Below are 27,223 nucleotides of genomic sequence, written 5' to 3'. Positions count from 1 at the left end.
AGCAGTTATAATCTCTCTCCTCTCTTTCTCTCTCTCTCTCTCTGTTCTCGTCGCAATGTTCGAACGGTGAAGAAGACAGCGCTACGGCCCCCAAATCAATTCTCTCTCTTTCTCCTTCTCTCTGAGCGTTTCCCAGTAATTTAGAGCTTTCTTTCTTCCTGAAATGGCAATGTTTTTGGGAGCATTTCGTCCAGCTTCCTCTTCCTTGTCCCCAATCAATTTCTACCATTTAAGCCGGCACTCACCCCTTTCCAAGTATGCATTTTCAGTTCCAGGACGCGTCTCTCATCCATTCAAGCGAATTTTCCAAGCTTATCTTCAATCAAGTAAGCCTCTTCCTTACTCTATTCGTATAAATTTTCCATCCCAACTTGGGTTTTTTCCTTGATTGTATTTTGGTTTATTTGTTAATCTTATGCCTTAATAACAATTCAAAACTCCAATATATGAAGTGGGTCTCTCTCTCTCTCTCTCTATATATATATATATATTACCTGTTTGATTCGTGTTTCTTAATAACATTCAATTTTAGGTATCATTTTAGTACACGAGTTGTGTGGTGACTAGCACTTATCTACAGAATCTGCAGATGCACAACCCGGGCTACAAACACCTACAGAACAGCCTGAAATCATTTTTTTGGGGACTGGAACTAGTGAAGGAATTCCACGTGTGAGCTGCCTCACAAATCCTGAAAAGACATGCCCGGTATGCGGACATAACTTTTATGCTTAATATTGTATTCGCTATTGTGTTAGTTTATTCAAAAGGATCTATTGATGGGTCTTTTAAAGGTGTGTTCCAAAGCTGTGGAACCTGGCAATAAGAATAGGAGACTCAACACAAGCATCCTTATCCGTTATCCTAGGCCTTCTGGAACATGTAACATCCTTATAGATGCTGGCAAGTAAGTAAAATATCTTCCATTTAATGCTGAACTTTATTTGTTTCGTTTAGATCGCATCCTGTTGTCTTATTTCTAATAAGTTTTACTGCAGACATGTTACTGCTGCTGTAACTAAATCTTCCTTACGAAAAATATGGTGCAGGTTCTTTTACCATAGTGCTCTACGGTGGTTTCCTACTTATGAGTAAGAGTCTTCATGCATATTACTTTACCTTTTACATTTAGGGCATAAAAAATCCATTTGAGTTTCTAGCTTGTTTATTTGCTTATGTTGATTCATAAACGCTAAGAAGCACATGTGCTTCTAGAAGGTGATTTTGTCCTCTTTAGATATACCCACATGGACCTAACAATGCTCGTACACATCTTAACAGGTGTGCAACACATGCCCAAGTATGATCTTTTCAAATTCTTTCTTGTTTCGAAATTGGATGCTTGGGTCAATGCATGCATTTATTGTTTGGATACAAACCCAAATACATTGCAAGCTAGAAGAAAATAAGATGAGATGTAATAATAAGATAAGAAAAGCGTGAATTTGCATCTCCATATCCTTGCTTCTTATGTTTTTAATCTCAAGGTTTTGAGACACACTATCCATTTTGTTGGTGGATGAAACAAAAGGTGTGAATATTGAGCTCGAGATATGGAGGAACATTTTAGAATCTAAAAGTTTTAAATTAAGTAGATTGAAAACCAAGTATATGCAATGTAAGTTTGGTAAAAATATAAGCGTGGCTAATGTTATGGTAAAATTGGAAGATTAACTCCTACCAAGAAAAGACCAATTTAGATATCTTGGATCAATCATCATCCAAAAAGATGGGGATATCAATGAGGATGTTACCCATAGAATTAAGGTAGGATGGTTAAAATGGAAAAGTGCATTTGGCATTTTATGTGATAACAAGAAAGATTTTATAAGATAGCTATAAAACTAGCTTTGTTCTATCACATAATTTTATAAGGTTAGAGTGGCTCCCATTCAAGATAAGATGTGAGATACTCGATTAAGACGGTTTAGTCATGTGAAAAGAAGACTAATAAAGGCCTCTGTGAGGAGAGTGGATGGAATGGAATAGGTATTTAGCAACAGAGGTAGAGGAAGATCAACAAAAACTTGTTGGGAGACTCTTCAGTGAGAAATTAATTGTATGGGCCTTATAGAAGATAAGGTATAGATAAAAATGAATGGAAAGCAAGAATTCATGTAGCTGATCCCATAATGCTAGTAGGAAAATGTAGATATTCTGTTTATGTTATATATATTCTAGCCATCTAAAAAAAGAAAAGAAAAGGGAAGAAAAAAGATATGTTTGTCCCACCTCAGATGTTGAATAAAGTTAATTATGAGGTTGATTTGAGAACATCCTGTTTGTTGGCACCTGGCAAAATATACCTAAGTGCAATCTTCTTAGTTTTACCAATTACCATAATGCATCTGAATAACAGCTTATCTTAGGGATTCTGATGATTCCTTTTGCTCCTTTGCTTATATGTGTGAATGATGATTCAATTGCTATGTGAATCATAGTATAAACGCCCTTCCTATTGCTATTTGGTAACATGTGTACAAAGATTATACACTCTGAACATCTCAATCAGATTTCATGGATTGTGCTTTGGACATAATGCATGTTTAATGCACTATGAATTAGAATCATACTAACAAGCAGTGTGATATTCCAGTGAAAAATTAAAAAAATTTCATCGATTAACTTTTTAGAAAAAACCACTTTACCATTCATTCACGGAGGCCTAGAATTCATGTAGCTGACCCTGCCTAGTAGGATTAGAGCTAATGTTGTAAAAATGTCCGTATCATTGATATTAGCAATTGAAATCTCAAAACAAAGATGCATTTTAATGCAAAACAAACAAGTTGTACATCCAAGTGCAAGCTCTGACAAGTGATTTTGGATCTTGGCGAACCATTGTTGTTGGTGTTTTGTTGATGGCTTTCTAGGCTTTTAGCTGTTTATATGCTATGTAAAACTACTACTGTTAGTATTAAGGCCTATGTTTCCCTGAGGGAATGTGAGGTAACTTTGTGCGTAATGCATGGGAAGTTCATAAAATATTTCAGAAGTTTGTGGTTGGTAGATAATTTTGTGGTCAGGTGTGGTCTATATTTTGCCACAAATATGAAATAGGGGATTGTAATCCAAATGAAGCCCATCTAAATTAGTCAATTAAGTTTTTGTCAGATTGACCATTGATTCCCTACAAACTTAACTTGACTATAAATGCAATCTCCTTTTGCACTTGCAGTGGCAGTAACAATGTTACTCAAATATAATTGTCATTTTGGATTACAATCCCCTATTTGTCAATTTGCCGGGCTGGATAACCATTCTCCCCATGAATTCAGACAACCTATCATTGTCCTTTGCATAAATATGACATTAACTGTGGACGATATATTTGAACTGTCATGCATTCATGCACCTATTGCACATACCACAATCTTGACATCTCATAGATGTCATATTTCTCTTTCTTTTGCTAGAAACTGAAGACTTATTCAAACAGTTCCTCACTATACTAGAAAACTGATATTGTTGACTGTATAGTGCTAGATATTGCTGCAAATTTGTCTTCACTTAATTCATCCTCTATTCAATTAGGAGCCTTATCTTTTGCCTGCACTGGAACTACCTGAGTAATGGTTCTAGCATTATACTGGAGATCTCCGATACTCCAACCTCAAATTCCCTCTATTCATGGGTTTTGCAGGAATAGTTGTGCGCAGGAATTATCTTGCCTAAAATGAAGGTGGGAATTTCCCATTTTACCATACAAAACAAAAACAACATAGTTTCTTTACAGCAGCTGATTGCCCTCAAGATCTACTGTTAAAATGCAGTGGCAAAGTTGTGAAGTTGTGAATTTGTTGATTACAACCCCAAGCCTTAATCCCACTGGTGGGGTTGGCTACAACAATCCCAAGTCGTTGCTCTCTTGCATATATATATATTTTTTTTCAATTTATATTGTCACTTGTTTATCTTCATGTAACTACTTGTATTTCTGTCAGGATAAGAACAATTGATGCGGTTATTATTACTCATTCTCATGCTGATGCAATTGGAGGTCTGTGGTGTCAACTCCTTTTATTTTGTTCTTTGTAATTAAGAAGGCATGAAAGTGCATTACTTTGCTTAGTGATTCAAATTTTATGCCTTAAAAATTTGCTTTTTGTGTAGGTTTGGATGATCTTCGTGATTGGACAAACAATATTCAGCCTTACATTCCAATTTATGTAGCACAACGTGATTATGAGGTCCTATTCTACCACTCTCTTTCTTGCATTTTATTATAATATTCTTGTGTCATCATCTTTATTTTTTGTCAATGACTTGGTGAGCATTCAAACTCCACGACTTTTACTATCCCCCTTGCATGCACGTTAAAAAATTTGTTTGTCAACACCCTTTTTTAGGTGGGCAATTTCTGACAAGGAAATTGTAGATCTAATATTTTTTTTACTGGAAGCTTCATGCGTCAACTTTAGCATGATTTTATTATAAGGTTGCAGATTTGGTGCTTACTTCTGAATATGACTCTCTTTGTTTGCTGAAAGTCATTTGTGTAGAGTTTTGAGAAATTGGTCAGAAAATTATAAATTAAATTTGTGCAAATCTCTATAAACAATGTAATAACTTATAATATGGGGCAATGACCCAAAAGAGAAGGCATGATCTTTTGTTACAAGTATTAGCTGTGTAATAGGGTATGCATTTTGTTCCTTTTTTCCCCCCCTCTTTCCTTCTTGGATTTGTAAATTGAGCTTTGTCCAGTCTTATGATAAATGCTTATTTTACATCTTATGTTTGTGCTAATAAATCTCTCAGTTGTCTTTATTGCAGTTTTTCTTGCACTTTTTTTGGGGGGTTGGGTTTGGAGGGGGGGGGGCGTCGGTTAAAATGATGGTAATGCTGCTTTGCTATGAGAATTTGTCCTCAACTGATGTCCCTGTCAGAAATTGGTTAATTATGTTCAGAAAAAAATGTACACTATGTAGGCACCTTAGGCGAATCCCACATCGGCCATGCAAAGGGGGGGAACTGGGTATATAAGTGCGGAGGGTGTTCTACATAGTGACGCGCGTTTTGGGATTAAATCCTAGAGCGATAAAATCGGGGATTGGTTGCGACCTGAACCGGACAATACGTTGCTATGTAGACCTCGGCCGTTACAGTAATGGTATCAGAGTCGACCCCCGAGCCTCTGAGCGCGGTGGTGGGGCAAACCTCAGCGAGGACGCTGAGTCCCTAGGGGGGGTGCATGTAGGCACCTTAGGCGAATCTTACATCGGCCATGCAAAGGGGGGGAACTGGGTATATAAGTGCGGAGGGTGTTCTATATAGTGACGCGCATTTTGGGATTAAATCCCAGAGCGATAAAACCGGGGATTGGTTGCGACCTGAACTGGACAATACGTTGCTATGTGGACCCCGGCCGTTACAGCTAATTTACAAATAATAGATCTTTCATAGAGTGAAGTATGCAATTCTACCAGGCTATTAAATTTTCTTGTTTGCTATGCCTGTCATGTATGTGACTGATAACCATTGTATTTTAAACTGTATGTATTTCACCTGCAGATTCTATTAGGCAGATTAACATGCATCCTTAGTCAATAGCAAAAGCTGTTTATTTGGCACTTTTTTCATGTCTTTCTTTGCCTTTTAATCTGTTTTCTCAGTCTCGCTCTATCCCAGCATCACTATGTGTGTGGTTAAAGAATCTTGATCTAAAGTCCTGCTGGCCCCCATATCTGTTTACTTTTAAGTTTTTGCTCAGCTCACGATGAAATGACATCACAATAGTTGGGAGTGGAATATGCTGTTTTATTGGATATAACTGTAGAACAGTTACTGATTTCAGGTGATGAAGAAAACTCATTATTATTTAGTGGATACAAGTGTTATAATACCAGGTGCTGCTGTCTCAGACTTGGAATTTAACATCATTCATGAAGAGCCATTCCTTGTCCATGATTTAAAGGTCAGAGAAATCATATTTTTAGCACTTTCTGCATATACTTGAAATGGGATTTTGCTCCAAAACTTTGCTTCCGTGCATGTTTGAAGCATCCAATAACAATGGGCCAAACACATTATTTTGTGCTGTAGCTGAATAAGAACAATTTTACTGACTAGTCAAATAAGCTGCAAACTGGAAGTAATTAATACTTCATCTGGATGGTTGATTTCTTGGTTTTGTATTTTTATTCTAACCATTTCTTCTTTTGGCGGGATTTGGTGGGAGGGATGAAGAAAGTTAGACTCCCCAGTATATAACATGCATACCTTATGAGATTCAAATTTTATGGACTTTTAAACAAATTTCTGTTGTCTAGGTATTTCTTGTTCAAGCTCTGGGTTTTTCATCCACAATTATTTAAAACTTGTAATCTTGTCACTAAAACATGTCCTACTCAACAATTTTTTGAACAGTAGAATGAGGAAACATTGTAGTGAGAGAGAAAATCAGCTGGGCTTGCTCTTGAGGATTGTGTGATTTGATTAGGTGTAGATTGGCCCTGGCATGGCGTGGTGTGCCCTCCCCTGACCAAGTGCTTTGGGTCTTTCTATCTTTGCTAAAAGTTGTTCTCTCTCTCTCTCTCGCCCTCTCCAAGGCAGTGTAGTCAAAGACGAGAGAGGCGCTTGGGCAACGCAAGGTCCCTTGCATACTGCCAGGCGCTCCTTTCCTCAGGTGCTGCCTAGGCGAGTGCCTCATCAGAAGCATTAAGGCCTAAGCGCCTTGCAAACTGCCAGGTGAGGCTCCTTTACTCAAGTGCTGCCTAGGCAAGTGCCTTATCAGAGGCATTGAGTCCCTCAGGCACTTGCTTGGGCTGTAACAAAGGGAAAAAATAGAAAAAAGAATGAAAATAAAAGATTGTTGTCTCTGAAAATCAGAGAAGGCATGCAAATGTCCTGGACAATCTAATAGGAAGAGGAAAAATGAGATATCGAGTAGAGAAAAGCAAACTCAACCTCGTCTATCTGTTGCTACATTTTATGTCTTTGCCTGAAAAATATTAGAAGAATCTGTATCAAGGAATGTTTTGTTTTATAATATATGCATTATTTGATTATCTTTTTTATATTAATATTTTTAGTATTAATTTTTTATTAATTTAGTGCCTCGCTTTGCTTGGGTGAGCGCTTTTTTGGCGCCTAGCACTTCAGGCGATATGAACATCATAGCACCTTAGGGGCGTCTTTCACCCTTGATGACCTTGCTCAAGGGGGGTGGGAGCAGACTCAACAGGCTCTGTTCTCTTTCACTGTTGAAATTTGGAAATATTAGAGTTTTATTCATGTATTTTGGGTCCTCAATCAATGTATGAAAAATGAAATCCTTGGAAAATATGTTAAATTCTCATTTGTAGTCACTAAAGCCTTGGGAACAGCAGTAAAGTTGCTCCTTGGGTTCAGGTTCTAGAAGCAGCGTTCTTGCAAAAAATCAAGGGACAGGCTGAGTACAAACCCCCTGTCACTACCCTAGGGTTAGAAAGGAATTTGGTAAAAATGCGGGAAAGAAAGAGCAGAAAGGGAGAGAGAGATGGGACAAAAACAGAGAGAATTAAGGGAGAAGAGAGGAAAACTGAGGGAGAGTTAGGAGAATTAAGAGAGAGACAAAATTTCAATTCATTCATAAGACCCGTTCTCTACTTCCAGAGCCTATTTATAGGCTGCTACATCCCTTCAGTTAGTAACTATTGTAGGTATAACACCCTAACAGCCTAAGGTACAACAAAAATAAATACATGTAACAGAAAAAAATACTCATATGCCTTTGGGGTTGTGACAATCCCCATTCCTTGAAAGCTTTTTTGTCCCTAAGAAATTTATTACAGCTGAGCCATTGTTTCTTCATCCAATACCCATCTTTACCATCTGTTTTTTTTTTTTCCGTCTTTTCTTGTTCTTATCTCTTATTTTTCTTTTCTTTTGCTTTCCCTTTTCTTTTTCCTTAATAGTAGTAGTACTATGACTTGTTGCAACACCAAGTCCAACCATCCATCTCTTCCCTCTTGCCATTGAAAATGGTTCCAATTGATCTGTCATTCCTGCAACCATACCATTTTCAATCATAGAAAGGAATTCAAACTTCTTTGCAAGCCAAAATTTGATTTGACGTTGCAGCTCTCCAACTGAAATAGGAATAAACAAAACAACAAAAGTGTCATTTCCCTCGACAAAAATTTCTTCCACCATCTTGCTTTCATCTTGTTTCGCTTTGTCCTTTTGCATCCTCCTCTGCTCCAAATTAAGAATATATTGCTGGAAGGTTTCATTGTGATCAATTTCTTCCAAGCGCCAGCATCCTCTGTCAATCTCTAACCAACCTTGAACTATACTCTATTGGTCATTCACTTTGATTAAAACACCGATTCCCTCACCATTGTTTGATTTTTTAGTCGGTGTTACCTGATCCAATGAAGGTGATTTAACAGCTTCTTCCAGTCCTGGTGATTGAGGGTCTATGCCTTCACGAAAAATCATCTTACAATCTTTAAACTCCGAGGTTGGTGTAATCGTATCCTCTCCCATCTTCACAACCGCTTCTCCTTCCTCATCTTCAAGAGAGACCTTCAAGATCTCCATGTCAACGCTCCCTTCTCCAATGTCTAAACTCCTGAACCGTATGGCAACAGCCTCTTTTCCATCATCTTCTGAACCATATGGTTGTTCTCCTGTTTAGTCAATTTTAATTGTTCCTTTTCTACTAGAGCCAACACTTGTAATTGGTTTACACCATTTGAAGTAACAACAAGACCGACGCTCAAAGTAACAATAGGATTGTGTAAGTCTCCCGCTTCTTTCTTTGGTCCAAGTCCTCATTGCATGGCTGTCTTTCATCAGTGGCATGGAACCTATCTGCAATGTCATTCTCATCTTCCAATGCTACTTCATCAACTTTTGACAAATATAAACTGTGATTCCCACTGATTTCCTTGTTCGATCTTTCTTCCTTGTCGGAGTCTTTTAGTTACAACTGATCGGTCAAACTCCAATTTTTTCTCAGATTCCTACTCAACATGATTTCCAGCCTTAGCAACTCCTTCAATCAGTTGGCTGCTCTTAGTAGAACCGTTACGCTACAGCCCATGCTTTCTAAAAATGGCTTCCAAGGTGAGTTCTTGAAACCTTGCTTTCTCAGTTGTCTGTTTCACAGTTGCAAATATCATCATCTTGACCATTGACCTCAATTCATCCTTTAAACCACTAATAAAACTTGATACAAAATAATGCTCCGTCAAGGTTGGCTGAGTGTTCCACATGAAGGACCTTAGTTGTAACGACCCTCCCTTCCAAGGCGTGTCATTATTCCGAGATCTTTTTTTTTTTTGACAACACCATCTCTAAATTCCCAAAATATCATATTTAAAAGTCCTTAAACATATATATTTAGCATTCCAAATGATAAGCTAATGAATGGTAAATTAAATATTTGTGGAAGCAAAATCGAAACCTGATGGGATATTATAATTGCAAATGAATTTAAATCGTACGATATTGTTCTCAATAACCATAAAAATTACAATATTCGGCAGACAAATCAAGACATAATAACATGCCTAATATCATCAGAAATCTCATGATTCGTCCTGTTATGGGTGTAGGACCAAAGTATAATTGAATCATGTCTCGGCAACCTCCTTTCCCTTTCTATTGTTCGTCCCACCTAGAACGTTTGAATATTCTAAGGACAAAGTCTAAATTAGAAAATGAATCGTCTAAGTGAGAGTTTAAAATAATTTTCATGTATATATAATGCATGGACATGAATGAATCGACACCCTAGAATAGCTTTCGTTAGCATTCTAGCCCTGGCACGAAACTCTTGACAGTCACCCCGGCAATCACGCATGGCACGAGATACTTTCATGGCCATTCCGACAAAACTCACTTGGGGAAATGCAAGTCAGGTTACTAGGGCAAACTCCCATCCCTCCATGATTAACATGGACAACACGATTATTAATATGTTGATGATTTCATGCCCAAAGGTAGTATCACAATTACTGAGACAATACAAAATGAATATGCATATGTATAACAAGATGCACATAAATTACATAGACTTAGCAAATCCCTTGTGAATTTCATGCTCATTTAAGCAAAACATATCACGTATAAGTTTTGGAAAAATCACTCACCTTGATCTAGTTGTTTAAGCTTCCTAAAAATTCATGCTCTGTCTTGAGACTCGTGCCTTGGTATTTTTCCTGACCAAATTCCAGAAAAAATTAATAAAATTAAATTCCCTAATTTTTTGGAATTTTCCCATAATTTCTCATTTTTTTCCATTTTTATCTCTATTTTTTCCTTTTTCTATTTTTTTCTCTATTTTCTTACCTTTACGCCCCCACACGCACTCACACCCACGTGCTAGAAACCGGTCATCTTCTCTGGCCTTCTTCTCGCCACTGACCACTGGTTTTGCTCCGATTTCTTGGTTTTTCTTCTTTTCTCTTGCTTTATTCTTCCTTCTGAACACGATGGGTTCACTAGTGGCTTGAAAATTCAGCCAAAACACCCTCAAATCGACCGATTACAGTGTGTCTTCGGTGGTTCTTTCGATTTTCGTTTATGCTCAAAATACCCTCAAACCAATACCAAAATACCCTCAAACTCTTCAGAAATTCTCCCTTACTTGGAGAACAAAAGCCCTCTATCCATTTCCCTCAATTTCTCCCAAAATGCTTGGATTTTTCGAATGAAGATCGATGAAACCCTCGGCCAAAAACCCTCCTAATTATAGCCATTTCTGGCTTATTTTTTGGCCAATTTGGTCGCTTCCTTGCATCAGTCACCTTCCTCTAGGTTTTGATAGCCTAGCTCCTTCTTGAACATCGATTAAATGTGTTGTAAGCGACCACAGTGCGGTCGTCGGTTGGTTGCAGTGTTCACACTGCATTTTGCATTTTGGCCCCTCAACTTTTGCCCTCTTTCACTTTGGACCCTTGCCCTCAAGTCCTTAGGTTTCCAAAAATTATACTTTTGCCCCATAATTTTAAAAAATTACACTTTTTCCATAATAAAAATTACACTTAAATACACAAAAATTTTCGGGTATTACATTAGCTCCTCAAATCTAATCTGATAATCTGTCATCGATCCCTTCTGCCTTAATTTGTTGAACCCATCAATCACATCAATCATGTTCTTCTCCCCAAATCGGTCACATAAATCTTTAGCAAAATCAGTTCTCATGACCTCCCCTTCCCTAGGAATTGGGGTATGATTGGGAGTGTGGGAAAATGGTTCCAAGACCAGTAGTTCCTTTATCTCTTGCAGACCAGAGGTCCTAGGGAGGATGCCATGGTTGGGCAAAATTAAATCAGCTACTGCCCAAGAAGGAAAATCCAGTGATAATCGGAATAGAGGTAGCGAAGACAACATGTTGAACATGTTGTGGATTCGTTGGCCATGCTGCTCCATCGTCTCTCGATGCCTCTCCAAGCCTCTCTGCACTCCTTCTTGAGAGACAGCTAGATCCTTCCGCATGTTTTCTTTGTTGGCCGCACTATCCTTCTGTCTGTGGGTCATGATGGCCTTACGCCTTTGTGTTAACTTGAACTCCCACGCCTCCATCTTTGATTCGATCTGTTTCACCTTGATCCCCTTAATCGTTATTCAGTTCCCGATTCCGAATGCGTCTTACTTCTTCAGATAATTCCCGATTTGGACCTAGCGGCGTGTAATGAATGGCCAGAGCTGCTCTTTTGCCCAATCGCCAATTTTGATCGGAATTGCTGTAAATCAACAATCGCTTGATCTCTGTAACTGCTTCCGATGACCACAAACTGCTTTATGAAAAAAATTGATTCTTTTCTGCACCTTCCTTCTCGCCTCAACCTCAATGCAACAACGAAGGACCTCTAGATCTGTCACAATTTGAGAATTCGCTGAGTCAACCAGTCTCAAGATCTGATTTACCATGAACAATCCCCTGAGAATCGCACAACTGTTGTTATCCTCCGGAATGAGAATTGATCGCTGCACTAGCCACCAACCTGCCTACAATTTTCGATCGAAATGAATTGTTAGGTGATAGATCTGCCTTTGCCTTCAATTCGGGACCTCATACGATTGGGCAAAAGAGGTTTAAGGCCATGAAATTGCTCTGTTGTAGTCCCTTGAGGAATCGACTTGAATAACTCCTCTCGAATTACTTGCTGCAATTGTCCCTTGTACTCTCTGTCAAATTCCAAGCCTCAATTATTAGTCGAGAGTCAACCGGACACCGCCTCCAATAGTCACCTAATCTAGCTGCTTGGAATTCACCTAGATCTAATTCGCCTTCCTCAAATCTAAATTCAGTAGTCCTGAGTTTGCCTCAACCAACTGTACATGCAATGACTAGATCTGGAATCACAATTGAAATCACCAATTTGTTTCACCTTCAAAATCAAGACAACCAAAGATTGATCGTGTGAGAAGTTAGAGATAGAACTCCAACTTGAAAAGCTAGCTTAACAGATGGAGGGATCTTCCTCCTTATATATAGCCCAGGTCTCCCTTGTGGAGGCAATGTGGGATTCTGAACACTCTCCCCCCGCGCTGAAGCTTCTCCAGTAACTGATACATGCCCAGGTGATCGGGCAGGGTACTGATCCATGATTACGACAGCCAAGGGTTAGCTCTAATACCATGTGAGAAGTTAGAGGTAGAACTCTAATTTGAAAAGCTAGCTTAACAGGTGGAGGGATCCTCCTCCTTATATATAGCCCAGGTCTCTCTTGTGGAGGCGATGTGAGATTCTCAACAAATCGGCTTTACTTCAATTGCAACTTCGTTTCCTACTGGAATCGATGTCTTCGTCTTTCACCCAATCACCGTCCAAGGATTGTCTAAATTCACCTGAATTTCGTGCCTCTAATTTGCAACTAAATTACCGATCAAAGCCAACAATCGTGATGGATAAACAACCTCCGGGCTTGCACGCGATTTGCTTGCAATTGCTATAGATTCAAGATCGCTTGGACCTACGTTCACCTCAAGCTTGGATAGTCAGAAATCGCTGCTTCAAATCCTAACCTAACTGCCAAGGATTGTTGGAATCACTGGAACTAAATTCTCCTGAATTCAGTTTGCTTCCCCTGAAGCTCACACCCTTTGTAATTGATCAACTCAATTGTTCAATCAATTCTACCGTCACTTCTGGAAATGCCTACTGCACTCGATTAGTTCAGCAATCTTTCACCGGAGTTGAGGGATTGGCTTATATCGCCTGAACTCGCCTACTAGTATCGGATTCTGTAGTCGCATTCAAATACCGAGAATCAACCTCTGTCAGACAACAACCATCGATCCGTTAAGAATTAATCGACAAAGAAAGCTGCCGGGTGCAATCTTCAAATACCAAATGTCATTACCCTAGGGTTTGGCTAGGGTTTAGAAAGGAATTTGGTAAGAATACGGGAAAGAAAGAGCAGAAAGGAAGAGAGAGAGAGACAAGACAAAAACAGAGAGAATTGAGGGTGAAGAGAGGAAAACCGAGGGAGAGTTAGGAGAATTAGAATTAACAGAATTCTAATTCATTCATAAGCCCCATTCTCTACTTCCACAGCCTATTTATTGGCTGTTACATCCCTTTAGTTAGTAACTATTGTAGGTATAACACCCTAACAGCCTAAGGTACAACAAAGACAAATACATATAACAAAAAAAATTACTCCTATGCCCTTGGGGTCATGACACCCCCCCCCCCCCCCACCCAACCCTCGCAAAGCATGGAGTCTCGTGCACTTGGGGATGCTCTTTTTAATTTGTAGTTGGTGAACGGAGGATTTTTAAAGCTGTGATATCCTATAATTCCTCTATAGTAGTTCATATCACTGGGCTTTATAAATGTCACATTGCACCTGTATGAAAATATCTATAAAAGAAAATAATTAGAGAAATAAGGAAGACTGGGGCTTTGGGATTTGAGCTGTTGAGATAATATTTATCATAGCTTATTTATCAATGATCGGGTCAAACTTAGGTCAGTAGACATTTACTTCTTCAAGTAAGCAGGTGAAAAATGGAGGGATGGCAGCAGAATACCAGGTGTTATAATCTCTTTTGTTGTGTTAGGTACTAAAAAATCGGAACTAAATTTCCAGTTTCTCAGTGATTTGGAAGTCTGACAGACCAATAAGGTTGTGTGATTCAGATCCTGTAAAACATCTGTCAAATGAGGAGCACATGCTTACTTGAAAGGGTTAAACCAGGGTTTTTCTTAAAAATTAAATAAAAAAATCCTTGAAAGAGCGATGATGTTTTTTCCTTTTACCTTTGAATACATTTCTACTGCACAATCTGTCTGAATATGACTTTGGACCAGCTCTGCTTGTATTGAGCTTTGCATACCTGCTTCTAAACTCAACCATTGATAGTGAGAAAGGAGGCAAGTCGGGCCACTTCTTTTCTGCTTGTCTCTAAATTGCAGTTCTGTGAGCTTTAAATAGATCTGCAAAGGATTAAACAATTTTTGTGTCTTATTCTTGGGGGTTAATGGCCAAAGTGTGCAAGCCTCAGCTTTGATGAGTTTGACTTGCTTACAAAAGAGAACCCCCTTCCACAAGGCTTCCCACTTTGCTGGGGTTGACAAAATTTGTTTTTGTATGCAACCTTACCCCTACTTTGCAAAGAGGCTATTTCCAAAATTCAACCTGCAATCTTCTAATGATAAATAAAGAAGCAACAGTAGAGGCCCGACGCCTGTCCTCAATTGTGACTTGGTTATATGGAATAGAATGACTTGCTTAACCTTTTAATGGATCAATTGTTTGAGCAAGGTGCTTTTTGATTGGTAATATTGTAGGAAGTGTAATTAACTTAAGAGTTGAATTAGAAAGAGACACTTCATACAACACAACTTTACCATCCGTTATTTTGCTTTATTCTGCCTTTTCAGTTTACTCCTTTACCCGTCTGGCATGGCAGCGGTTATCGTTCACTTGGTTTTCGCTTTGGTAATATTTGTTACATTAGGTAATGGTTCTAAATATATGCTTGTACGTAGTTTGTTCACTTGGTAGTCACTAGAATGCTTGAAGATTAATCCCCTTTCATTTGGTTTTGCAGTGATGTCAGTGAAATACCCGAAGAAACTTATCCACTTCTGCAGGACTGTGAAATCCTTGTCCTGGTGGTTCTCTCCTTCCCTTTAAAGTTAACGAACTACACATTACTTTCTTGTTCACTGATAGGGATAGAATTTGGGGGAGGGATAAACTGCTGAATTGCAGAAAAGAAAGAAAGGAGAAGAGTAGTAGAAGATCTGCAAAGGTTAGAGAGAAGACAAGTTGGATACTTTTTATTAATTCTCGGTACCTTATTCATTAAAATGAGTATATTTATAGACTTAGTGCCATGAAAAGATAATCATCAAAGCATAAAAATAGGGAAACAACTACCACTATCTACCAGTATTCCTAAAATGCAGCAAGCATTAAGCTTATTCAACTAACCCAATACAAATAATCTAAACATATTTGACCAAGTCTTGCTGCTAGTTCATGTGTTGCATGGCATTTGCACGTATCATTCACTTACACATTCGATTTCATCAGGATGCCTTGAGGCCAGATCGATCCTCTTCCACTCATTTTGGACTTCCAAGGGTATGATGATCATTCTTGATCGTTTAGTTATCTGTCCCTTCTTTCTCGCAACATTGTTTTCACTTTTGTGCAGGCCCTGGAAGAAGTTCGAAAAATCCAACCAAAGAGAACTCTTTTCACCGGTATGTAGACTGTTTTCTTGCCCTTTCCCCACCTCGTTGATTGATGAATGATGAGCATTTGGCATTCAGATTTTGAAGAATTCGGAACTGTTTTCGGTTGAGATCACTTGTGATTGTTTACATCTCTACTACTACTACTACTAGTCTTGCATTTTTTATGATGAAGGTATGATGCATCTGATGGATCACGAAACAGTTAACGGCGAGCTCATACGATTGATGGATAGGGAGGGCCTGGACGTGCAACTGAGCTACGATGGGCTTCGCCTGCCGATAAGCCTCTAACCCTTCCTTTACCCTTTTGGCATTCCCCCCTTCTCCCTCAATCAATCAATAAAAGCTTCAATCTTTCACTAGTTTTGTTGCTCTTGAAGCTTCTTCTATACTACTGGGCTTCTGCCCTCTGAAATTCTTGAGCTATGCTCAGCATTCAATTGCCAACATATCATTCGACATTATCGCCATTTCATTCGCAAACTCAACTCAAAATTAACATTACAATCTCACATTGTAATGACTTTTATAAGTCAGACTTGTGGGTGAGTGCCATCTGCCATTCCATCTCTTTTCAAAATGCTTAGGATGTATTCTAATAATAATTAATATTAGGGATAAGAATTAAGAGAGTTTTTCTTTTCATTTGAAAGAGACAAGGTATGATGCATGGAAGCACTTCGGGGGTGTCATTTTGGTATTTTTGAAATGTTTTCTGTGTTGAAACATTAAAAAAACGTTTTTAGTCTTTTTATAATATTAGAAATGTTTTGGGATCATTTTTTAATATTATAAAAATATTAAAAACGTGTTTTCTGTCCATAAAGAAGTTAGATGGAAAAAATTGTCTCAAACTAAGTTTATTTTTAGATTGAATAATTATTTTTTATAATTTTTAAGGCTAAAAGTATATTTATGCTATTGAATTTTTGTTTTTTTTTTTTATTGTGGAATTCTAAACTTTTTGTGGTTTCAAATGTATCTCTAAACCTGAGTTAAAAGAATATTCATACCGTTGAACTTTTTGTGGTTTCAAATATGCCACTGAATTGTGAAAAATTATTCATTTAAATACTTAACTAAAAAATGTTACACACGTACATTGACACGAAAGTTTTCCAGCATCTCCTTAACTCCCTATTTCTCTTCGACTGTATTTCTTCCAATTATGTTTCATCTTTTTCTAGCATCTCCTATATCTCATCCATTTGGGGCTACATAGGCTGGTTGGTTAGACGGGTTACTGACATGTCTGAGTTGATGATCACCTTGTTGTATGAGGGGATAAGAGATGAGACTAGTGTAGGGGTAAAGTTTTTTATAAGAGACGTATCCTAGGGAGAAGCAACTAGAGGAAATGCATGAGACATAAAAAGTTTGGGGACATAAATATGTTTTTTAATCTAAGGGCGCATTTGATAAGGGTAAAAAATAGGGGTGAAATTCATTTATCATTCAAATTTTAGAAAATTTTATCAAATATTTTTTTTTTATGGAATTCGAATTTCATTTTAGTTTGAAAAGTAAAAATTTTCTTGAAATCAAGAAATTGAAATTTTTAGTAGATGGGGTGAGAATTGAAATTTTAGAAAATTAGAATTTCATCACAATTTTCATTCTCCAATCAAACACACCCTAAGTTCAAGGGCATGTTTTGAACCACGAAAAATTTAGGATTTCACAAAAAAATAATGTAAAAGTTTAGGAGCATAAATATATTTTTGATTTAATTTTTTATATTAAAAATTATATTTATAAAATATCTCTATATTTTTTATTTACACATTTTTTTATATTTTCATTTTTATTTAAAAAAATATCATTTTTCTATTTTTATTTTGTATCATATTCATTTTTCAATTTTGTTTTTGCGTTCATTAACTCAGTAAACAGTGTTCGTGTTATTTTTTCAATTGGTTTGACAAATATTATAAATTATATGTTAAAATTAATTATTAAATGCTAAAATTTAATTTAATAAAATCAAAGTTAAAATTTACTAAATTCTGGGTTTCTTTTTTTTTTTATCCTCGTGGGTCCATCGCTTGGCCGACACCACACGTGGTGAGCAGTGATTGGAACTGGGAGTCGGGTAACTGAGGGTGACAGACACATGGCTGGCGAACGGTGACTGGTGACTGGTGACTGGTGACTGGTGAGGCTGCGGGTGAGCGATGGCAGAGTTCGTTTTCAGGTGGCCGGCAAAAATATTCCTTTCTTCAAACTTCTCTCTCTCTCACCGAGTCAGTCCGAGTGGGACCATTTTATTTTTTTATGCAATACCTTTCAAACTTGACACTTCTTAATACTACTCAATGTCTGTGTCTTGTTTGTCATATTAATATATAATATATTAATATAAAATATTAATAAAAGGTCAAATTTAATGAAAATGTTAATTAAACATTCAAATTTAATACTTGTGGTAATATTTTATATTAGTGTTCTATACTATGTCGTCAAATTAATATAAATGTAAAAAACACTAATATAATGTTACTAAAAATGTCACAAATTTAAGGGTTCAAATGGTATTTTTGAAAAAAATGGCTTTCTCTTGTAAAATTTGTCCTTATATTTTTATATTTTTTTGTACGTTCATTCAAATTTTTTGTTGTTTCAATTACACGTTTAAATTTATATTTTTAAATTAATTTAATTTTTATATTTTTATATGTAAAAAAAAAGTGAGGTGACAAAATATAAATTACATTATTTACATCAAAGTATAAGAAACATATATTTTGTTGCTCTCAGTGCATAGGTCGAGTGGTTAAATGAGCAATATGTTGATGTCAATTCAGTGGGTTGTGAGTTCGATTCTCGTCTTATGTAAAAATTAAAGGCTCAATCTGCGATTTATCTCCTTTAACGTAATTGAGCGTACGAATATTGGGGGTCGTCACAAGGGTGATTATTTCAAGAAATATATATTTTGTCATTTCATTTTAATTTTTATATTTTGATATAAATAATATAATGTATATTTTGTTATTTTACTTTTATTATTTATTTAGGTTACACTGTTTAGACTGAAAGTATTTAATACAAGAGAAAGGGGAGCTTGACCTTGTCAAATCCTTTGGACAGTTAGATCCTGCACACACTAGCACAATTGAACTGTTTGGAAGAAAAGAAAAGAAAAGAAAAGAAAATGATTGATCATGAGGAGAGATTGATGATGATGGTGATCATGGGAGGTGGGGCCCGCAGGCTGATGTCTTTCAATCATAAAAGGTAGGGGCCATGCATGGCTTGTGTATTTTGAGCTGCTGCCATCCCATCCCATCCCATCCCATCCCAATGCCAATGCCATCCCGTGAACACACACTCTCTCTCTCTCTCTCTCTCTCTCTCTCTCTCTCTCTCTCTCCTCACAAATCATTCTCCTTTACACTTGATGCTTTTTGTCAACAAATATGTCTATATATATATAATATTATTTAGATTTTTAAATTTATTATTTATAAATTATAATAATATTTTAGATTAATATCTTATATTATATTAATGTGAATATATAAGAGATTAATACAGAATGTAAATAAAAGTATCAAACTTAAGTGTTTGAGTAGTGTATATATATATTTTTTATTAAATAAATTATTAAAATAATTAAACTCATAAAATTTAAAATTATCATTATAATAATAATAACTTGAAATCTTTATTTTTTTAAAGTATAGAATGAGTGATCTTTTAAAATTAAAAATAAAAAATTATTTTATTATTCTAATAGAATAATAATGATTAAAAATCAAAAAATTCATTTTTTTTGTAACATGAAAAATTTGAGAAGTCCCTTGTACATAGATAATTTTCGATCGAGACATCTCACATTTTATAAAATTCACGATTCGCTTGAACTCGATCTAAGTGTACAGACATGTTCGTTTTAAATTGAAACAGAGGATTTGACCCCTTAATTAGATAAACACATGTGATTGTATAATTTTATACAGAAATAAAATTAAATCCATAACTTTATTATATTTCAATTTTTTAAATGCGTGCGACGAACTGTCTATACACTGCCACGAGGGATAAAGAGGTAATCCATTTCAAAGCCAGAAGTTTTAAATTTTTGTTTACAAGAAATGTAATTAAAAATCATTTCAATATGAGACTACAACTAATAATGTGTATTATAATAATGTGATTAATTAACTGTGTGCTTGTCATTTTCATGTAATAATTTATCAGAAGATGCCCTGTTTAAGTATTATAATAATGTATTATCTTAATATTATTAATCTTAGGTACACCAAATTATCTTATATTAATCACATTGGTTATATATTTTTATTAATTTATTTCCTTATCAATAGAGAAAAATATATTAAATTTTTTTTCAATCCAACCAATCAAGTCGACTTAGTTCAAATTATAGGTTGGATCAAAAAATTGGTTTAAATTGATAGGTCTAGACTTGAAACAATTCATTTCCCAGTTCCTTCTATTAATGTTTTTTTTTTTAAAAAAAATTGGTTTAAATTTATAAGTTGGATCAAAAAATTTAAAAAATTGGTTTAAATTGGTTTTTTTTAATTTTATATTAAAAAATAAAAAAAAATATATCGATTTAGTTTTGACCTTAACTGGTGTGGTCTTCAATTTAAGATTTTTCAGAATCTTGGTTCCTCTATTAACGAAAACAAAAAAAAATAAAAAGAAAAAAGAAAATTGAACTTCATGAACTATCAATTGTTACCTAATAATGAATTTTTATTTAAAATATTTTATTTTTTAATTACTCATAATACGAGGCAAACTTCTAATATATATATATATATATATATATATGCACATATTTCACTTTTCAACTGTTCATACACTACCGTAACACCCCATTTTTTGTGTTTGGAATTTGACATTTTTTCTTATAACACTTTAACCTTAAAGTTTTCAAAAATTTCTCTTTTATCCCTTAACATAGTAATCTCAATGAAAACAAGGTTAAGACAGGTAATTAGAGTTTAGTAAGAATGTAGTCTAAATTGAATTTAAAATAAAATATACACTTCTAATGAACAATATTTGTATGTACATCCAAGTTAATTGATTTAAAAAAAAGTAATATAAATTTGTTCAAGACATAACAAGTGATGTACAATTTCAAAACATTGAATATAAATTTGTTTAACCCCTCGGGGTAGCGAAAGTGGTCGATTGCTAAGGTTGTGTGTTTGAATTCTAGGCATGTTAAGGTTGTCTGTTTGAATTCTAGGCAGCGTGATAGATATCGCCTTTGCTACATAGAGGGCCACGAGCATGGGTCTTTGACACAAACTTACTTGGCTCGATCGATTGCTCGATTCATTCCATTGCCATAGATTATAGGAAGAAATTAAGTGATGGCCCCTGTCTAAATGGCAATCTAGTATACTGGGTTTCCTTGATTCTTACGATAAAAAAAAAAAAAAAATGTTTTGGCTGTTATGCCTATTACATATCTTACTCATTGGATTGGTTTTTTCGACAACTTCTTAATTCATTCAAAACTTCTACTAAAACACTCCCCAATACACCCAATCTCTTCATTTATTCCTTCTATATCTCTCTCTTTACTTGAACCATCAATTTCTAGAGAAGAATCTTAGAAGCTGATCGATTTCATTGAATAAGGCTTGGTTTGATTTTTTGACAAACTAGTAAACCATACACAAAACATGACCAACATCAAAACACACTTTTTTTTGTCCCAATTCAATCCTCTTGAACCTACAAAGAAAAGCCCTCAATCAAATATTGTCAAAAACTATCAAAAGAATGTTGATTTTTGGCCAAACCCCTTATTCTTATATATATATATATAGTTGAGTTGAAAACCGTCGCATTTGTTTAAATTCTCAAATCTTTTTTGTTCTTTCTTCCTTCCTTCATCTCTAGGTTGGATTTTAGGGATTCAGACACCACTAGTGACAATGCAAGTTGCTCGGGAAGTTGCAAGGTTTTGAAAATTTACACTTTTGCCCCTCAAGTTTGGTTAATTTGAGTTCAACCCCTTATTTCTGTCCCTTTACTTTTGAGATAATACACTTATGAATTTTATAAATTATATCTAAACCCACTACTGTAATTTAAGCTTTAGCTTAAGCTTTGCAAAATTTCTAGGGATTGCGTAAACTCCCCCCCCCCCCAACCTTTGAAAAATTACACTAAGACCCCCACTTTGAAAATTACATCAAACGAAATCTCTTATCAAATTACCAAATTACCCTCAAGTGATACAGATATGGCTTCAAACCCATTTTTATTTGTTTGGAATAATAAATCTTAATTTTCCCAATTTTTCCTAAAAATCTGAAATATTACACTACTGTACATATGACACACACTAAGATCTTCCTCAGTACTTGCAGTAAGTTTGCAATTTTTTATAGTATATATATGTATATAACTATATATATAACAGAGAGGTGGTGAGCTGGGGTCCTGGGGAAAGTATGTTTCGGACATGGGTCGAGCATGATCCCATTTCAAGATCTAAATCATTGGGGAATAAACAAGAAACTGACAAAAGAAAAATATTTTCTTTTTCATCACCTGTTAATGCATTCTTATCTTTACAGGTACACAAACCCAAACTCAAATTAAGTATTCATTACCCAAATGATTTATTAATAAGTACAAGCTTTGAACCTTTAATTGAATATATTATTATTTGTGTACGTCTATGCACACACACACACACACTAATTGATTTTATTAATTTATTGAGTGGTTGGTAGAGCTCTGAGCTCATGTTTTCGTTGAAATGATATGATGGTGAGATTTTGATATTTATAAACTGTTTACTTAATGGATATATCTGAAGTTTTTATATGTTCATGTATTTATTCAGTGTCTTGGTTTGGTAATTCATAATTTGTCTCAAGCTTGACGAGCATGGAAATTAAATGTCAGAAATTGCGGATCTTTTTGCTGCTAATTATCAGAAATTGCAACTCTTTTTGCTGCTAATAATTGAACTTTAGGGACACAGAGATGGTGAAAAAAATGTGAAAAAACGATAAAGAAGAAGATAATCAACTTTTTTAGGGGATGATGATCATGTTTGTTAGGGTTCAATCAATGTATCAATCATGTCTGATCTGTGTGTATGTGTATATATATATATATAGATATGTATATATGTGGAAAGCAAGGAAGGGTCTACGACTTGCTGGGTAGACATAGCCATAGGTAGCTATATGATGTAAAACCCATTGAAATTGACGTCTTAGTCTCCCTCTCTCTCTCTCTCTGATCAGTTTCTGGATCGATCGGCCGTATACAATTCAAATTCTCTTTTTTTAACAGTAGCGATATTGCTTTTCTGGCTTACTTTAGGAGGGGGGAAAGGTGGTGGCATTAAAGAAAAGGTTTTTTTTTTTTCTCTTCTTTTTGGGGGAGAGAAAAATTTGAAACTTTGTTAAAGGGAGAGAGGGAAAACAATAAAGAAAGAGAAGATTTTTATGGGGCTGCAGGGAAGACGACAGAGAAAAAGACAGAAAGCGCACGTCAGATTTCTCCGTAGGGTTATGGTTTTGGACCGCCACAGATCGAGCGACCTACTGGATGGATTAATTAAGTCTCTCTGTCTCTCTCTCTCTGAGCTGGGTCTGATCTGATATTCAGTAGTTTATTTGTTCATATTTGCATGCTTGGTCTTGGATTTTCTTGTTGGTTTTGGAAGCTTTGGTCATTAATCAAGGCATGAAGGAGAATAGTACGTAGCTGGAGGGTCGTCTGCTTCAGTTTCAGTTCTCTCTCTCTCTCTCTGGTTACTTTTTTTGTATTTGGTAACAAAAATTGTCTCTTGGGTTGATGCCAAAGAAAAAAAGAACCCATTAGAGGCATCTCAGGATTCTGGGTTCAAAGAAAAGCCAATCTCCTGAGAGCTAGCTCAAATTCTGTTACTCTCGTTACTATATTGACGAATCTCTCTCTCTCTCTAGGCTTGAATTTGTCGTTAATTGGATCTCACAGATCCTTATCATGTTTGTTAGATCCAGGGACTGATGCTGCCAAACTAATAATCATGCATCTAGAAGCAAAATGATGAAAGATTTGCTTATCCAACAAAACCACCAAATTCCCGAAGTGAACATGTCCAATTTGACTTCTGCCTCTGCCGAAGCCACTCTTTCTTCTTCCTCCAACAAACCTGAAACAGCCGCCACCATTCTCTCTCACCACTACTTCGCTCCGCCAGCGGCCGATCAAGCTAAGCCACCACTCAAGAAGAAGCGAAACCTTCCCGGCAACCCAGGTCTCAAATTTTCCTTTCTTCTTACCATAAGATTGTTGTGTTTGAAAAGAAAAGGTAAGGTTGGTTAATTTGGGTTGTGGATTTAATTTGTTGGATTCATCTGAATCAGACCCGGAAGCAGAAGTGATAGCCTTGTCGCCCAGGTCGCTGTTGGCGACGAACCGGTTCGTGTGCGAGGTCTGCAACAAGGGTTTCCAGAGGGACCAGAATCTGCAGCTGCACAGGAGAGGGCATAATCTGCCATGGAAGCTGAAGCAGAGAGCGAGCAAAGAGGTGAGGAAGAAGGTGTACGTGTGCCCGGAGCAGAACTGCGTGCACCATCATCCGGCGAGGGCTCTCGGTGACCTCACCGGAATCAAGAAGCACTTTTGCCGGAAGCACGGCGAGAAGAAGTGGAAATGCGACAAGTGCTCCAAGCGATATGCAGTTCAATCGGATTGGAAAGCCCACTCCAAGACCTGTGGCACCAGAGAGTACAGATGTGACTGTGGAACCCTTTTCTCAAGGTAACCCACTGCGTGCCCTATCTATCTATTCGTATATATATATATATATATATCCTTCACCATTAAAGCAAGCAAGCTCATGAGAGAGAGAGAGAGAGAGAGAGAGTCATATTTCACTATTTACAACAATATACAAAGCCTAGAATTTATGTTTGTATGTGAACTGAGTGTACGAGATTAACTCCTATATTGCAAAGTACTTCTGGGGAATACACAATCTTACTCTTGTTTAGCAACGAGATTGTTTTCAAATCATTATAGAGCAACCTTAATCTTGTGTCGAAGCTCGTTTTTGGTTACTTAAACATATAACTCTCTTCCTTTGTCTGAGATTTTCGACAATCAGTAGACAAGAAAGATAAAGGAGAAGGTTTATGTGGTTGATATCTTTGTGCATCTTATCTATGATTTGCATTAATTTATTTACTTGTGGGGTGAGATCTTTTGTCTTTTTCGTTGGTGTTTTCTATTTTTTTTTTCTTCTGCAGGAGGGATAGCTTCATCACTCACAGGGCATTCTGTGATGCTTTAGCAGAGGAGGGTTCAAGACCAGTGACTGTTGGCACCACTTCATCAACACCAACTTTACATACTCAAGTTGCTCAAGACTTTGATCCAAGGCCCCCGGAGCAGCTGCCGCCATGGCTGGCTTGTCCACCGCCAGCGGCTGCGCCGGCAGTGGATCTCAGCTCATCATCACCATCATCAATCTTTTCACCCAGCACAAGGTTAAGTCAAGATCATCACTTGATCCCGCAGCTCCATGAAAGTCCAAGCCCTAACCCTAGCCCCAGCCCTAGGCTTGGACCCACCCTTCAACACTACCAACCAGCTGCCATGTCTGCAACTGCATTGCTGCAAAAAGCAGCCCAGATGGGGGCTACACTCAGCACCAAAACTTGTTCATCTGTGACGCCCCACCACCCCCATGTTCTAGGCCTGGATTTCGCCTCACATGAGGAGAATATGGCAAGTGGGGGTTTTGGCCATGGCTTATTGCCTGACCCTTTCAAGAGTAGCGCCAAAGCTGCAGCCCCTTCTGCAACACCCGAAGGTACAACCACTGTTTCAGCTGATCAAGACATCATGATGAATTCTCTCTCTTCTGCAAGTACTGTTTTTGTTGGGTCTTCCTTCCACGGTGGATTTGGCAATGGAGATCATCAAGGAATGACAAGGGATTTCTTGGGGCTCAGACCTCTCTCCCACAGTGACATTCTCACCATAGCTGGTCTCAATGCTCATGAACAGAGCCAGAACCAGCCCCATAAATCATGGCAAGGTTAGTTCTTTAAGCGCTTAATATTACCCCTTTTTTTTTCTTTTCTTTTTCCATATATGGTCTTCATCAGTTTAATTTGCAGTTCTCCATCTTTATTCTTCCAAAGGGAAGCGAGTCTTATAAACCCTAAATACATTACTACTGTCTGTAGTTAATATAGATCATAAAGTCTGAGTTTTTAGTTTCCTTCATATGCCCTTTGGTTTTCTTATGGTAAAAGTTTGTAATTTTTTTGTTTATCTTTGGTTACACTTCCCAATGAGAGAACCCGGAGACTAAACCCTAATGCATGGAAACACTTCAATTTTTTGGAAGAATAATGATTTGTTATATGATATTTGCTTACTCTTGATCTTTAGAGTACGCAACATGTATAATTTAATTTGATTCATTTTTTCTTCTTTTTCTTTATAATTTTTTATTTATTATTACTCTAGATCGTATATAATGTATTTATATTCTCTAAATAACTTAATTATCTCGATATAGGTATTCATTACCTTGGGCTAAGTTAAAAAAAAGGCTAGAAGACTATTTCAAAAACTAGTTAAATGGTGCCCCTCCATGGATTCCCCTATATAACCTGTCATTAAAGTTGCAAAAATAAAAGTTTGAATACCACTTGTAATTAATAATTCAATAAACATAACGGATACAAAAATTACTAAAAATCCTAAAGAAACATGAACAACAAGTACTAATTTATTATACATGTGTAAATTGTATCTTTCAAGTGAATATATATGATATATAATATTAACAAGACAATGAAGAAAAGAGAGATGCTGTTTGACCCCTCTTGTGGGTACAAATGGGATTCAATCCCGAGGAAGGATCAGTTTTGTTCCCTGTTATAAAGCTGCCAAACCATATTAGAAAAATAATAAAAAAATATTATTGATATCTCATCAACTATATAATGCATATAAAATGATAATAAGGCGATGACTGAATTATCTCTCACCCAAAACGATAAAACGGTGTAAGATGGTAAGGTATAAGAGTAATTTTGTTATTTTATATGTATTGTGTAACTCAAGGTGTAGTCCTTAATGTACTAATAGTATAGTTCAAAATAATAATACAAGTTATATATAAAATTTATATAAATTAAATAATTAATTTGTAGAGAAGATATATTTCATTACAAGTTCATAGACTTGGTATCATAAAAATATCAATTCGGCAACATTAATTTTGGATGATTTTCTCTCAAATAAGAGTTTTGTATTGTATATATATCATTGAAACAACTCAAAGAGAAGGAAAAATATAATTAAATTAATTAACAAGAGATAAATAAATCTTTTTGTATATAAGCCAATCTGATTCAATGGATACAAAATTGTTGATTTTATGACATGATAATCATATTATTAGTTTTTTTTTATCATAAAAAATATGAGGAGTCTTCACAACACAATTAACATTCAATCTGGCACGTTCTACCCTTTTTTAAATCTGTAGTCTATCTCACCTCAATTTAAAGTGTACAGGCAAGTAAGTAGTAGATTGGAATCCATGGG

The 27,223-nt window shown here is 36.2% G+C and overlaps 2 protein-coding genes across 5 annotated transcripts; both read left to right on the top strand.

The window, feature by feature from the left end:
• Positions 1 to 2: 2 nt before the first annotated feature.
• LOC127794333 (putative hydrolase C777.06c) lies at positions 3 to 16,167 on the top strand. Of its 3 annotated transcripts, none has more exons than XM_052325344.1 (12): positions 3 to 326; positions 590 to 708; positions 795 to 907; positions 1,050 to 1,091; positions 3,945 to 4,000; positions 4,114 to 4,190; positions 5,798 to 5,917; positions 14,831 to 14,907; positions 15,001 to 15,064; positions 15,489 to 15,539; positions 15,613 to 15,661; positions 15,828 to 16,167. In XM_052325344.1, exons 1-12 carry the CDS (start codon positions 164 to 166, stop codon positions 15,944 to 15,946), a joined length of 1,050 nt encoding a protein of 349 aa, XP_052181304.1. In that variant the 5' UTR covers positions 3 to 163; the 3' UTR covers positions 15,947 to 16,167. The 3 variants fall into 3 exon arrangements, 2 of the variants coding, with proteins under 2 accessions (XP_052181304.1, XP_052181302.1); XR_008021640.1 differs by having other exon boundaries at positions 4 to 326; positions 581 to 708; positions 15,001 to 15,204; positions 15,828 to 15,876; XM_052325342.1 differs by having other exon boundaries at positions 8 to 326; positions 581 to 708.
• A 6,856-nt stretch (positions 16,168 to 23,023) lies between these two features.
• Positions 23,024 to 26,017, top strand: LOC127795820 (protein indeterminate-domain 7-like). Of its 2 annotated transcripts, XM_052327731.1 has the most exons (4): positions 23,024 to 23,400; positions 23,647 to 23,909; positions 24,019 to 24,415; positions 24,904 to 26,017. In XM_052327731.1, exons 2-4 carry the CDS (start codon positions 23,696 to 23,698, stop codon positions 25,700 to 25,702), a joined length of 1,410 nt encoding a protein of 469 aa, XP_052183691.1. In that variant the 5' UTR covers positions 23,024 to 23,400; positions 23,647 to 23,695; the 3' UTR covers positions 25,703 to 26,017. The 2 variants fall into 2 exon arrangements, with proteins under 2 accessions (XP_052183691.1, XP_052183689.1); XM_052327729.1 differs by having other exon boundaries at positions 23,025 to 23,909.
• The last annotated feature ends 1,206 nt before the right edge of the window (positions 26,018 to 27,223 follow it).

Source organism: Diospyros lotus, chromosome 2 (assembly GCF_014633365.1).
Source record: "Diospyros lotus cultivar Yz01 chromosome 2, ASM1463336v1, whole genome shotgun sequence".
In the NCBI taxonomy this organism is placed as follows: domain Eukaryota; kingdom Viridiplantae; phylum Streptophyta; class Magnoliopsida; order Ericales; family Ebenaceae; genus Diospyros; species Diospyros lotus.
The sequence above is the reverse complement of the archived record's forward strand: the minus strand, read 5'-3'. Positions and strand labels throughout refer to the sequence as shown.